Source organism: Rhyacophila brunnea, unplaced genomic scaffold (genome assembly GCF_057557595.1).
Source record: "Rhyacophila brunnea isolate RB1 unplaced genomic scaffold, BYU_Rbru_1.0 scaffold_10, whole genome shotgun sequence".
NCBI classification, from domain to species: domain Eukaryota; kingdom Metazoa; phylum Arthropoda; class Insecta; order Trichoptera; family Rhyacophilidae; genus Rhyacophila; species Rhyacophila brunnea.
The window spans coordinates 29,776,681-29,792,845 of NW_028232752.1; the positions used below are offsets into that span (position 1 = coordinate 29,776,681).

At 32.3% G+C, this 16,165-nt stretch overlaps 1 protein-coding gene across 2 annotated transcripts in view; it reads left to right on the forward strand.

Moving 5' to 3' along the window:
• Positions 1–15,685, forward strand: part of drpr (multiple EGF like domains draper) — a 37,983-nt gene extending 22,298 nt beyond the window's left edge. For both annotated transcript variants that reach the window (XM_085953207.1, XM_085953215.1), the window contains 7 exons: positions 3,871–4,020; positions 5,584–5,760; positions 8,209–8,376; positions 9,200–9,352; positions 11,460–11,633; positions 12,052–12,159; positions 14,612–15,685. In XM_085953207.1, the coding sequence (XP_085809333.1) occupies positions 3,871–4,020; positions 5,584–5,760; positions 8,209–8,376; positions 9,200–9,352; positions 11,460–11,633; positions 12,052–12,159; positions 14,612–14,766 (1,085 nt within the window). In that variant the 3' untranslated portion in view covers positions 14,767–15,685. The remainder of the gene's footprint in view (positions 1–3,870; positions 4,021–5,583; positions 5,761–8,208; positions 8,377–9,199; positions 9,353–11,459; positions 11,634–12,051; positions 12,160–14,611) is intronic.
• The last annotated feature ends 480 nt before the right edge of the window (positions 15,686–16,165 follow it).

The following is a 16,165-nucleotide window of genomic DNA, read 5'->3' on the forward strand; positions in this document are numbered from 1 at the left end:
CTTCCAACAATTGATATTATAAATCTTGAAAAAATTATCGTTTAAGTGTCAACATTTAAATGACAATTTTAGTGTAATCCATTGATCTTTTTGTATCTATTTTTTATTGATGTCATTCCATATTGAAAACATTAATCTTTTTGTTATTGTTATTGTTAATTTTTAGATTATCATTTCAATTAATTTAGTGATGATATTGTACATGATAATTTTATAAAATTTATCAATCAATTAGATTGCAATCTCATAAAATTTTCAATTCCAGGAATAAACAGATACCTACATGATAATTTTGTAAAATTATTCTATCATTCGGAATTAATGAAATATTGCCAATTTTTTCATCTTGTATCTACCGATTTGATAAATTAATTTACATAAACAAGAAAAACTTGAATATCTGTCATTTATAATGGAACAATTATCAAACCTTGAAATTGCACGAATTACATTTAAATTTAATTAGTGTTACCGTTTTTATTTTCGACTGTTCTTTCATGAAATCTATTGTATCGTTATCTCTCGCTCGGCGTCGCGCTTCTGTGATATGTTTATAGTAAATAATATTTCCTATTGATAATACAATTTATACAAAGTTTCACAATTATGTATATTATTACTGATCCCGTAGTCTTGTGAGAGATAGGACTCTAGGTACTCGTAATTTCCATAAATATTTTGATATTTATCACCTTAGATAAGCAATACTTATTTATTTTCTTTTGTTGATGAAAACATGCTATTTTTGACAAAAATTATGATATTCAAAATATATGACGAAATCAATTAGAATCTCTAGTATTCATGTTTCATTCACATAGTATCTATCATTTAGGTAATAATTAATAAATAATTATCTTTCATTTTTGTATACACTTAAGTACTCATACTAAAGTTGACTATGTAACTCCATAGATCCATCCATAGTTCTAATGCTAGGTACTTCATTATTAGTTAGATACACTTATGCTGAAGAATACTGTATATAGCAGGGGTGTCAACCAATTTTAACATAAGATTACTTTGGAGAAGAAAAATCCTCTGCAATCTACTTTTTCTGAAATTAAGGACATTATAATATATAAGGATAGTATATTATAATAGATATATTTTTAAACCAAAATAGAATCTTACTGAGAAAATTAAATAAAGTGTTGTAGAAAGAAATTTTTTATTTACATAACTAGTTATTTTATTTTGAATACATAAATTTTATTTTGAGCTTCCGGATGCTACAGACCTTGAATTATTTTGTATGTTGTCTACAATTTTTGTATAATTGGGGGTGTAATAACATGATTCCAAATATTCATTCGTTAAAGTTGTTCTGTACTTTGATTTTATAATTTTCATTTGTGAAAACGCTGATTCGCACAAGTATGTCAAACCAAAACAGGCGTACAAATTTTCAGCATATTTTAATAGATTTGAAAACTTATCTGCTTCCAAATTATGAATAAATAAATTAAAAAATACTTTTGGCGATCGACCTTATTGACACTCCTGGTATATAGGTACTAGATGGACACTAAATATATGAAAGTGAAGACAAAAAAAATAATTTACTGTCTTCTGTTATACCACATTAGTTGCAATTCATTTCGCATTACGGATTCATTTCTAACAGACATCATTATTTTCGCCCACATCTCTCGAAAACCACAAGCAGTCAATCAATTAATCATTGTAAACCAATGAAACAAAGGGTCACGCTCCAGTTCCAAACAATATTTATTTTGCTCTGGTTAACAAATTAAATACATTCTAGAAATGCCTTCAAGTGCTTTAATACTACAATGTCGTATATTTATCATAGAATTTTGTATTTCATTTGAACAACTATTGTCATGTAATAATAATTTATTAGTTTTTAATTGAACCATTAGCGAAAATTGGTAAAGTTTGTTTTATGTTGCCAATATTTGGGAATAAGTCCATTACATCAGATTTAAACCCACTCAGAAATTGATGTATTTAATGGTTTTAAATTCTGAATTTGAAATGTATGTACTTGTAAACTGAAGATCTCATTCAAAATTCATGAAACTTTGACATGTCTATAACTTATGACGGGTAGTTTTCACACAAGTCTCAAAGACGCAGTAAAGTTCAATTCTCCTTTTAAGATAGGAGCTGGAATATTTCCGAAATGTCTATACTTATTTACCTTTCCAAAACATTGTAAAAACCTTGGTATAATTATTAACAAGCAATATAATATTGTGGATGTACTATTAACAAACTTTCCTTGTAAAAAGTGGTATTGGATATTAACAACTTAATTTTACTTTTAGGTAAATGTTAATTTTAAAAATACATTTTTTCTTAAGTTTATAAATGCAAAACCTGGTATGTACATATTTTAGCAGTTTTGAGATAAAGTAAAACCTTGATTATCCGGAATTATATACGATCATCGGTTTTGTAAGATTATTATTAAAAATACATAAGTAATGAAAAAAGGTGGAATTTTCAAAAATTATGTAGTAAAATCAGATTACTTATATATAAATTTGAGTGTTCATTTATTATCGTTATCCGGACTATCTTCATCCCCAATTATATTCCCGATAATCGAGGTTCTATGTAGGTATATCAGTGAATAGAAGGTATTGATGTTTTAATAGTAATCTTCAATACCTTCTATGTATTTCATGCGTGCACACGGGGGGGAGGGGGGTTATGCGTCACGTCTAAAAGTCAAAACAGCGCAGACGATACAAATGGTCACTAATGATCCTAATAATTATGACTGTTAGAACTCTTGGTGACACCTACAGGTTCGGGTGTTTATAACTAGTCTCAAAATGTAGAGTGTCTGGGTATGGGGTTATATTCTAAATATGCTGGCTGAAGTGACGAGATGCTGTAAGTAGTGTGTGGGGAAAATGGTGAACTCAGTGGCACCTGCTAGATTTTGTTAACCCCATTAAAAATCAATAATAAATTATTATGGATATTTTTTCAAAACGGACCCCCCCCAAACCATTTTCCTGTGTGCGCGCTAAATGTGCTTATAAAATTTTCATTGTTTCAACTGTAATTTTTACAATTCAATTCACATTATAATATTTCATAATATTTGGTATTCAAATACACATAGATATTATAATGTATCTGAGTCTATCGAATCTTCTACTAACATATTTATGTAAACAAAGGCATAATATAATGTAAAGTTTTTTTTGTAAGAATTTTGATGGTTGTCTCTGAGATAGGAAGACTGTCTAATTCATTATATTAAATGGGTGAAGCTTTCATGACAACGTCTATATTGTGCATTGACTACATTATTTTACGAGAACTTACGAAGCTGTAGAATTTTTATTGGTATTTTGATTCCCGGTTTGGCATTTTTAAATATCTATAATATAAAAAAGTAAACTATTTTATGTTCGGTAAATTGTATCAGTAAAATACTGAAAATGAAACAAAATTCAAATTTAAGTCCCGTAAATATGGCTGTCATAGACTTTGACCTACAACATACCTTCCTTCAACAGGTAGTCTTCGCCACTGCTTTCCACAGAGTATATTATATTGCAATAATTAAGGGTAGATGCTTAATAAAAATCGACATATTGTTCTAATTTCAAAATACAATGAAAAAGAAAACAAATAATTTAAACTTGGAACACAAAACCGCCATTTAGATGCCTAACACTTTCATCTCATCTTCGATGTCCTGACTGGACATACAATATTTATGCACTAACCCATTGATATATTATAATGATATTTTTAATGTATTGAAATTAAAATAGTAATTTGATAACCAATGAATTATTGTGGTTTCCATGGTATTTTTTTATATAAACACTCATAGAAGTAAACTTAAGATAGAAACGTAAACAATCTTTACTTTTTTAGATACACCATGTCACCATGTAACTGGAAAGCAGAAATGTAACGCCGGTTATATAGGCATGACGTGCGAACATCCCTGCCCGCTGGACTTCTACGGACACGATTGCTCCAATAAATGCATCTGTCTACATGGCGATTGCAATCACATTACCGGTAAACATTTTCACCACTCCATGACAGGATACCTACCGATGAATTAAGAGAATGTATCGGTTCAAACAGTTTATGTACCTTTGCATGGTATCATGCAATGATAGATCAAAAAATGACATCTTACACGACAGATTGTATTAAATATTTATTTTTCTTTTCGTAAATATTTAGTATAATACAGTAGTTTTTTTTCATTGACACATAAAACATCGTTTCAGGCTTATTTGCGCTACGTGCTTAACTTGTGTTTTGTTATTATTATTGTCCTTTTTCCGTGTCGTGTTCCTGTCCGCGTGATATATCCGTATTTTGAGTATGTATAATATTGATATTTAATTTTAAGGGGAAACTTGGGTGGAACATGAAAAATTGCAGGGTTACGAGACACTATTAATTGTAATTAACTATTTTTTTCACAAGATTTAAGAATGTAACATTCTAATTATTGAACATACATAATTTTGAAAATACTTCTGAGAAAATATATTATAACCAATAGAAAAAATCTTTTTTAAAAAAGTAAGACACCCCACCCCGCAGGAATCGAACCTGCATCTCTCGAGTATTGTGCCCATGCACATAGACCACTATGCTACAGGAGTCATTCACAATTGTGACAACTTTTAACTATTGGCTTTTAAATACTCACTGAAGTGATTTCCAAATTGAGCTACTATTGGCGATCGGCTTTTGTATTTTAAATCAAAGTATTTTTAATTACTAACCGACGTCACAGATCACTCCAAGATTTTTTATTGTAACTTGAACTTGCTGATAATTTTTAAATAACTATATGCTAGATTTAAGAATGTAGAATTCTAATTATTGAACATACATAATTTTGAAAATACTTCTGATCGCCAATAGTAACTCAATTTGAAAAGCACTTGAGTGAGTATTAAAAAGCCAATTGTTAAAATTTATGTCAATTAAGTATGACTCCTTTAGCATAGTGGTCTATGTGCGTGGGCGCGATACCCGAGAGATGCAGGTTTGATTCCTATGTTGTATTGTTTGTAATATATTCTCTCTGAAGTGTTTTCAAAATTGTGTATATTAATTAATTAACATAACAAATGGTTTACATTACAAAATAATCAAATCTTCCAACTTTTTTTTTATAAGCCATGTTAAACCAAGTAAAAGCGAGCTATTAAGTTTTTTAATTCACTTAACTTTATATCAATTTTACATAAATTTTTGCAATTTTCGAAGACTATTTACACATATTTAAATTTGTCAGACGCACTACATTGACAATGAAGCCGAAACCAACTCTGTATAGTATCACGTGTGTGATTGTAATTGTAGGATGACTGCTAAAATTTGACAATTTTAAAAACTCCATGCTTGTACTCAAAAAGAAAGTATTCCAATGAATAACATGAAAATTGTGATAAAAAACAGTGATTGGTTTAAATTTAGCTCAAAGATAAATTAGGATTGAAGAAATCATATTAAATATTGGGTATTTTATGATCATATATTATGTTAAATTGCACCTAGTGTTTAGCCAAAGCGACATTTATAATAAACGTGTAAAATAAATGTTTACATTTGTAGGGGCGTGCACGTGTAGTCCAGGGTGGATGGGACCGACTTGTGACGTGCCATGCCCGGACGGTACTTGGGGCATGAACTGTGACCAGCGGTGCCGGTGCAGTGAGCATGGAAGCTGTCGAGGAAACGATGGCCACTGCAAGTGTAAACCTGGCTACACCGGAACGCATTGCAATGAAAGTGAGTTCTATCAAATCATATCCAGCATTCATTTGTCTTCAGTACATATTTAACCTTTCTAACGCGGCAACTGACTTTAGTCAGCCTATACGCGCGAGTCATCCGCGCGTCAGCTGACTAAAGTCATTTCGATTTTCGTTTGCCTAGTACTCCTTTCGGCCAGGCGCGAATAATTCGAACATTGATTTAATTTATTCAGAAATCATCCTTCTCTTGACATCTGTCAATGGATAGCCTAAACTTTTGTTCTATCTAATTTAAATAAATATTTTTCGGGAGCGTGTCTTGAATAAAAAAATATCAGTCATCGGGCCAATTCAAATTTGCCGCGTATATAGTGTCTTATCGCTTCTTAGTGCATGTGCGTCGAAGACATTTGACTGACGTGTTTGTAACGATACGAGTTTGCGATATAATAAGTTATATTGTTTTTTAATGATTGAAAAACTATTTGGTGCGTAAACTGTTAAATAGAATATTCGAAATTTATATTGATCAAAGTGAATTTACAAAATATTTTTACAAAAGGAATGCTTTTGGAGATTGCATTCATTCGCCTATCTGCTATTATATTATCCGCGAGTAAATAGTTTCGGAAAATAATTTGAACAAGGTGTCATTTAAATATACCTAGGAGTCCGCGATTCAATATGTCTCTTTGTTTATCATTGATTAACATTTTTAAATACTATTTTCTGGTTATAGAATTAGGTGAAACAGACAAAAATTATTTATTTACCCTAGTTATCAGCCATTTATAAAGAAAAGACACGAACAATCAGATGCCCGTTCCCGCATAAATGCGGAAATTGTCGTATTACGCTACACCAGGTCCCGCGCTACTGAATTTTTATACACTGCGCGGCAAATCATCGTCTGCTGGTGTGAGACAGACACTTGAGAATTATTTTTTTCGTAACACTATTCAAAAGGGTTTGATTCATGACTACTATTTTTTTTTATGGAGAATTCTTCTTATATTTATAGTCGAAAATAACTCGAGTTACTTACTATCATGTCATTATAATAAAATAAGAGATTACCTATTCTAGTACCAGTGGGTCTATTCTATACTTATCGACCGCTAAAGTGATAAAGTAATAAATATTATCATACTTAGGGTAGGTTTGTATCAAAATGTTAGCACTTATTGTAACAATTACACGAAGTTGGTTTTTATTGTTGCAATAAGTGCTATATTTTAACAGCACCTATCTTGCTGCTGTTGAAATATCGCACTTATTGCAACAATAAAAACCAACTTCGTGTAATTGTTACAATAAGTGCTAATATTTTGATACAAACCTACCCTAAGTTTGATACTATTTATCACTTTAGTGTTCGATAAGTATAGAATAGACCCACAGGTTATTGAAGTAATATAATAAAAAAAAAAACAAATGAACTTGAAAATAAAATTGTGGTGACTATAAAGCATTTAGAAGTGCAAAAAGTGTTTGAAATTTAATATTTTACGAATTGTAATAGCCTAATAGGTATTCGAAAAATAAACCGTTTTGTTATAAACTATGTGTCATTCGATTCCATTCAGTTCGGAGTCAATGGTAGGTACAAACCAGGCACTGGTGGTAAGTACATTACTCTCAAATAGCCAGTAGTTCTCAAGGATGATTTATTTATACTCGACCTGCAGTGCTGCAATGTGTATGGGAGTTCAAATAAAAGTTACACAGTTTGAGATGTCCTGGATGCTATAAAAATGAGCTATTTATGACTGATATTTTTTTAACACACTCAACAAAAATGCTCATAAAAGTCATAAACCATATTATTATTCATTATGTGTATGACATATTTGTCGAAATCGTAGCCGTAGACTATAATACTGAACTGTTCTTACACTTGTTAATCTGTCATCGACGCATTAGTCCAGCACCATTTCGTAAGTGTCATGGCGCCGCTCGAGTAAGCCGGCATTTTTTCAATGAAGAAATCTTGTTCGTGATTTCTTATCAGTTTTAGGCGACGAATGTTTATTTTTAGAGTCACATAAAATATTAGGTTCTGTCATAATCATTTTTGAACTTGACTCCGATTTTTTACTACTCTATTTGTGTATGTTTGACTGACATTTATTACGATTTATTGATGCTTGAAATAACAACGCGCACTGTTGTACTAAGTCGGGATTCGTAACGCTTAGAAAGGGTTAAAGACAATCTTGACACCTTGAAGAGACAGAGTAAAAATGATAAAAAATAAAGCATAAAAACACTTCTGGACAAATTAAATCAAGAATGAGACAGGATTTTTACTGATGTTAACACAGATGTTTATTTGAGTTCAGGTACAATAAAATTGGAAACTACTGTTCTTAGTAGTGAAATTTTAATAAATTCAATATTAAGCTAAATGTGGGTCTTGCTGCGTTTTGCCAACCCCTGAACTAGAGAATCGAATATGTAGTAATAAAATGTTGTGTTCCAGTCTGTTCGGAGGGGTACTACGGCGAGCACTGCATGAACGCTTGTCAATGTCCTTCGGAGAAGTACATCTGCCACGCGGCTTTTGGCTGCATGTGTCGTCAGGGCTTCGGAGGAGAAACCTGTGACACGAGGCTCAATAGTGGAATGTTGCTTGATGAAGACAACAACAGTAAGTTAACGCATGTGATCTTATCCTTTATCAATTATAGCTTATTAACATTCGTTAGAAATAACACAGTCTTCAAAATTTTGAGTTTAATTTTATTAGAATGTTTCGAAACACAGGGGACAGACAATATAATTAGGTGACAGTCGTATTTTTTGGCTTTGTTAGACTCAGCTAAAAGAGCTGCTGAACCTGATGATTGCACTGATTTATTCAGGTGAGATTCCGAGTGTGTATCCACCACAGTGGCATCCCACACCAAACATTTCCCTTACCTCCATGGAATCATCGTACTACTATCAGGTTGCTTGCCATCTGGTCGACAGATGCCAAGTAGCTCCTGCCTGACGGAACTCCTGACAAAACCGAGATTGACGGATCACACTATCTTGATGGTTTTCATGCTTATGATACTAGACATAAAATAACATATTATGTTAAGTAAAAATTTTTAGCAGAAGCCTTAAAGCATTTTGTGAAATCTTTGGGTTCATCTACCCGGATGACATATTAATGTTAAACAGTAGCGAAGGGTGGAGGCAGACATAAATAGTCAAAACTATTTTTTGTCTTATATTTTTATCAATTTAATATAATTCTGTGATTGATCCTGTCATAACAAAAAGAAAATGGCATTCAAGTAGACGTTGATATCTTCTTGGATGGGTTGAAATTATGGAAATAATTGTGATTTAGCACAGTATCATTGTGGCTTGACAATGCTTGGTTTCTTCTTTAGATTCAACGCTTTTTATACTAAGATAACTCACTTCTCTTGTATTAACAAAACAGTTGATTTAAAATAACTATGTGTGTTGAATTCTAGCAAACAACGGTGCCATAGCGGCGGGAGTTGTGGTGATGATCGTCTTGGTGCTGATAATCATTGGAATTGTCTTCTACTTCCGCTCACGAGTGAAGAACCTCAAAACGGAGATTGCGCATGTACACTATACCGCCGATCCCCAGTCTCGCCCAGGTTTGTTATCATTTCAAACATCAACACATTGTCCAATATCTTGTGAAATATAGTTATTTAAAGATTCCATGTTAGTTGTAAGTAAGTAGTTAGCATGTAATTTTCATCTTTCAGTAGCTTTATCAAAAAATGGATACCGATGAAGTGAATCCTAATTCAATAGTGATGATTGGTTGTTTTTAATTGGGTATAGTCGCTGGTCAAAACATCTGGGTTGCTGCAATCCTCAGTCATGAGATCCCAATGAAGAAAATAATGTTTTTTTTACTTTATTTTAACTGGTTTATTTACTAAAACTTTTGTACAGACAGAGACAGACATGTACTTAAATTTAGAATACGTCTTGTACGTAGAATACATCGTTGAGAAATGAAATAATGCTTACATTCAATGACATTTATTTCTTGCCACAGTTACAAAGTCAGCATGATTTGAGAACAGACATGTAGTATGAGAAGAATGATACACAGGGCACACAAACTATCATTGGTTTTGACTGTATAGTAAAATCCCATTAATACGAACACGGTTAATTCGAAATTCGCTGTAAATCGAAATTTTCGCGAAAATTCATAAAATGTATTTTATGGCTATTTCGAATAATTTTACAAAATTGTTCAAAAAGTTTTACTGTTTTTTTGCCATAGTATTGCGTAAATCTTTTTTTTCAGTTTTCTGTCGTGTCGATTTTAAATTAACGGGGTTTTACTGTATATGTTTCATATGTCCCTATAATTTTCAAAAATTGTAACCGGTCTTCACAATTATTATAAAAACAAAGCTGCAGACATTTTACACATGTAGCTTTGATACTCATATTGTTTGTGTGTTAATGGCGGCTGAAGTTCCCAGACTGACACGATTTGGGCTTATCTTACGCCCCCTTTTCCGTGCGCCCCGCACCTGTTGTTAACTTTGTACTTTTGACTTTCCAACAATATATCACTTATTACTATCCAATATTTAATTGCTGAGTTATAGCTATAACACTCCAACTCCAGGATGTCACTGATTTTAAAGACGTATTGTTAAATGAAAAAATAACAACCGACCACCATTTAACACTGTTATCCAAGCTATGTGGACAACAGGCACCGCTAGCTCAGGGTACTGGGTTTCCACACTATCTCTCTGATGAATTCCAATCCTGTTACGGAAAGGACCATCGAAATCAATTGGTATTCGATGGATAATGTTTACCATACCGCTGCAGGAGTTAATTGCGAGCACTGAAAACTTGACTCTATTGGACGCCAAAGCCTTTTCTATGAAAGAAAAGAACATAAAAGAACATAATATTATGGGATACAATTAAATTAAATGAAACACCGTGATAATTTTAACCTCACTGTATTTAAAGAAAATGTAATTAAAAGTCAATGTACAAAAATGGCGACATCAGACCATAGAAAAATCACCATCGTTCATAAACGACGATGTTAAAATACATAAATATTTACGTTATACAAAAGACACAATATCAGCGTCTGCAAACTAAAATATCAACACAATAAGTTCTCAGCAACTAACTTAAACTTAAACCAAAATATCCACATGTGAGTGAGGTTATAATTAAAACAAAAACTTAAAATTAATTAATACTAAAAAAATGAAATTGAAATGTATTTACAGCCGCTTGGCAAATTGCCAAGCGGGAATCGCTTCTCCCAACGTCCTCTCGTTCCCAAGGGTCAACCAGAAAAGGAAGGAGATCCAAACAAAATTCGATCGCCTGACATCGATTCCCCCCACCACTCATCCAACCCGGAAGCTTGAAGTGCCAACCGCAGGATTTTTGTGTTGCCCGCGAGAGAAAAACCTCTCCACTAATTATGATTGTTAATTAGCCCGTTGGTGACGTCTGCAACGTCACAGTATACATCAATAAATTGAATTAGTAATCACAAAATGTACGCTAATAAATTTGTAATACAATCAATTTCAAAGCATGAATTTTATTATATATTGTTAATATTCTGTTGCAAGCTTGTAATAAAATGGGACTCTATGCCAAACTTGAAACAAGCAATAGAATTTATGAATTGAATTTTTTGAATCAGGACTACTACAAAGTATGGACAATTTTTACCTATTGTATTTTTTTTAGATCGTCATCATTTTGATAACCCGGTGTACGACAGCAACAGAACCGACGATTCAACAATCCTCCTTAACAACGGAACCAACCACATAAGAAACAATCTCACTATGAAATTGAACAACACTGACTTTGAGAAGTTTCAAAAGACAAAGGCCGGTTCCTCAGATGACAATGAAGAATGTAAGTTGTAAACTCAGATTAATTTGAAATTTGCATAATTTATTTATGTGAAGCGCCTAGTTTCAAATGCCCCTAAAACGGTTTACAACTAAAATTAATACTAAATACTAGTTTACTAGTGTACTATTTATGTCAAATCTCCACAGCCTACCTCCACTCTTCGTGATAGAAATGGAATAGAGTCTCAAGGCGCCTCCTATTTTCAGCATTGTCTTGTGGCGACGCAAAAACTGTGGATGGTAATCTACAGCAGCTTTTTTCACTCGTAGGATTTCAATAGTAATAGTTAAAATTACAAAAGCATTACCTACTTGAAAACTCTGTGCTTGCATGTTAAAAAGAAAGACGTACTCTTCGTTGCGTATGTATAAATTTTAGTAGTCTGTGGTGTTATAAAAGTTTTCTTTTTTTTTTTCAGATTTCGACATGTCCACAAAGAATAGAGATGCGGACGCAACAAATCCTAATGTATATCAAGTTGTTGATGAAAAGGTGGATCATTTATATGATGAAATAAAACATAAAGGTAAAAGAATTTTCTACATTATCTTTATGTATAAAACCTGTAGAGCTGGTATAAAATAATAGGATAGTCCAGACAGTGATTCCCAACCAGGTTCGTGAGACATTTCACTGATTTCATGAGATTCTGAAAAGTTTGTGAAAAAAGTACAAAATGAAACCTCTTTAATAAGTATGATAAAAAACGAGGTTTAATGTCACCTATTCTTAAGGTGACGCATCAGTGAAACGCCAAATAATTTTCAACTGTACGCGCGACGAAATTTTGTACTCGCTTCGCATTCATTGAGAGAACGTCGAGTCAGACATACGTCACTTTGCTGCGTGATGGCGTCGGGCCAATTAATTCTAAAATCGTGTAAAGATGACTAAAAACGTTACCCATTTACTTTAAAAAGAAAACATGTCAATGAATATATTATTATTGTTACTAATAGAATAATAAACAGAACATAAAATGGACGTATGTTGGATTTATATGAGAAATAATATTTCGTTTGACAGGCGTCTTTTGCACCCGCGACCCGCAATCCGCACATCGCCTAGCAACGATCTTTTTAGACCGTGCCTCAACTAATGCATGGCCTTAAATAACAAACCATTCTGAAAGTTATTTATTGGTTAAATAATATTTATTATTATTTACTAACCCTAATGCCTGTGATGTTCTTTGCAGGTATGCAAGTTGTGCGTTGCTTAATATCTCTTAGTTGTTATTTTTTTTTTGTACATAATTACTATTGTTCCGGTTGCATTATTGGTAAAAGACATTGTTTTGAATGCAATTGTTGCAGATTTAAGTTCTGCTCAGGGCTTCTGCAGGACTATTCCAACTAGTTACACGATAACTCCTTTCCATTATTTTCTCTATCCGAAATAGCACAGATAACTCTCGGATGAATTCTGTATACAAAGTAGTTATCTAAATTGCAAGTTAACACTTATCATCTGCTGCGCATGCACCATGCCACTGACATTTTTTTTATTATGTCACTTTTATGTTTGGTTAACCTAAAATAATAACTGGAATTATGTATCTCTGTACATGATTATTGTTGTATTATATATCGCGTTTATAATATAGTACATTGTATATTGTGCATAGCTACATTAACTATAGTGCTTATGGAAACATTCCTACAAATGAAAATCGTACATTGCCCACATTCAGTTTGCGCAAACCCGATATAAAATCTCATTGACCGATTACCACTCCATACTAATTAGTCGATACCTCATTGGTTGCATATCGTTAATACTACTACGACGACCAATGAATGGCTCCGAATACGTTTGAAATTGTGTACACATTAAATCTATGTGAATTTAGCTAAAGGCCTATCCTATATGGTAAATCAATGCTTGCATGCCTATGTGATATGACATCTGTGACCTAATGCGCTGCATGGTGGCACTAGTGTTGCAATTTGGCTATGAATTTACCAAATTACCATATCTCAAGATATAATTGCTCTCCTCTATCTTGCCTTCGGCTGTTTTGGCTGTGAGGGCCCGCGTCAAAAAAACATGCTGAACAGTTGAATACGTATATTAATTAAGGTGCTAAGTACAAAAAGTAGTACATATTGCCTATGGTTACAAAATACTGAGTCATTGCAGTAAAATTTCATGAAGCAGACGTTTTAAAAAATGTGGTTTCACAGTTAAAGCAATCTCAGCAGCTTCCATAATTTTAGGAATTACAACTCGCGAGTGTCAACACACAGTCGTCAGCCATTATATTAAATTATATTATATTAACCTTATCACTGCCAGCCAATTTTTACTAGATTTACACTTGTAGCCCAGCTATTTTTGGAATAAAATAAATCCTTTAAAAATTATGAAATAGGAACGGAATGATAAATATTTGTGAAAAATTAGTAACACAACATGTTTATCAAGTTTATCGAGAATATTTTCACACTAAAATGATAAATATTGTTTAGAAAATATACACAGAATGTTTATTCAGAAGTTATGATGTTTACAAGAATCCGCGAATATATTCGTCCGTGGCCTGACGCGACATACATGCTTTGGCGAGTTAATTCGTCCATGGCACGGATCAGGTTAAATACCGTTGACCACTGCAGTGGTACTTATATCATTATAAATAAACACGCCAATGGACTTACAACGTCACCACATTTAAATATTTTGCTGTATTTTTTGAATTGCTTGAGGCACTTAGACCATAGTTGACGTTATTGGCTTTGGTACATGGAACATTTTTCTATAAAAATGTCAGTTTTTATTTTTTTGGTACTTAGCGCCTTAATTAATACACGTGTTCAGTCGATACTTCGAAATAATTGGTTCTTGGAATATGACATGGCATATTTATCAATTTGGAGTTGCTAGAATATTAAATCTTGTGTTCTCTCTATTACCGATTCATTGAATAAAAACTGGATTAATTTTTTGTTTATTGAAATGTGTTATTCTTTTCACAGATATTGAGTATGACCAGCTAAATTACCATCGACCGGCGAGCTCCGTACGGCCGACACACTATCAGCGGATGGATAACGGTTTTCCGATTCCGTTACCCAAACAAGACAATGTTAAGTGTCCACCTTCTCCAACCCATTCTTCGAGTAGTCGGTAGAACTTGTTATTGGTTAAAAGTGTTTAATATCAGTCATCGTGGTTTTAACTATGTATTGATAACTATTTTGGTGTCCATACATTACTGATTTGTCTCTCACTGGATTGGACAGCCGTCAGTAACTTGTGATAGGAAATATTGCATTGAACTAGCTAATTATGATTTTATTTGGGACAGATGTTGGATTACCATTGCATTTTACCAAAAAAAAAAATTGACAATCCACCTCTAATGCTCAATATTTTCAATGTTCTTATAAAGATATGTAGTGCTAAAGCAGTTGTCTCTGAATCTGTGGGTACAGGTTTGAATTTAGCATCTGAGATGCAAAATTATTCCAGATCCGGTGTTGTATACAAGTTATGGGAGATGGATGGTTATCATTCATTGATTTATTTCATTATAATACTTTCTCCATTATAAAACAATTTGTTAATATACAATTCAGCCCCTCACCGGTAATTTTTGTTATAATAATAATGAAACTGGACGCATCAGTTCAAAAAGATGTGATATACGCTGCACTTCACCATTCTAATATAAAACATCCAACGCCACCTGTTTCGAGATTAAATAATGTTTAACCAAAAACCTTTCCCGGAGAAGGGCTCAATTAATGTATTTCATTGTTTTATTTTAGTTACAATCCGCTAGTCTTTTATGACTATGTAAGGTTACTCACAATTATAGTCAAAATATTAAGAGAGGACGAAGAATGTGTCATGTATGGAAATTTTGATGTAACAGACTGAAAATAATTAATTCTTTAATGAAATGTCTTGGTAAATTGACAATATGTTAGTCTGATCTCACGAATGACGGAATGAGTTATGTATATAATTTATGTATTGTAAATAATAATTAATGTAATAATTATTATGTATCATTGCCATACTACAAAAATTGAAAAATCATCGATAAACAAAAAAGCAATAATTGAATGAAAGGGGTAATTACTTATTCAGATGCTACAAAAATGATTTACATGTAAATATAACTATTTCAATCGCTCACTATTGTATTTTATAATGTGCTAACACAATATTATAATAAAATCAAATAGAATATTTTATTTTATATTACTATACATATTATATTTACCATGATGTAAAACAAAATATGTCATAGCTGTCACTCAATGTTTGCACCATATCATTAGAATTAAAAAGTATAAAAATTTTTTGGCAGTTTATATAATACAATATAATATATAAAATGAAAGTTGGTTATTCAAATGGTTATGTCATTTTTTGCCAAATGGAAATAATTGTGACACAATATGTATCTAATAATTATGGTAATTTTTATGACAATGAATAGCCGTGTTGGCATATTTTGTGTAATACCTACTGATATAATGACAATAATGCCACATCTTGAAATTATGGAAGTCTCACTA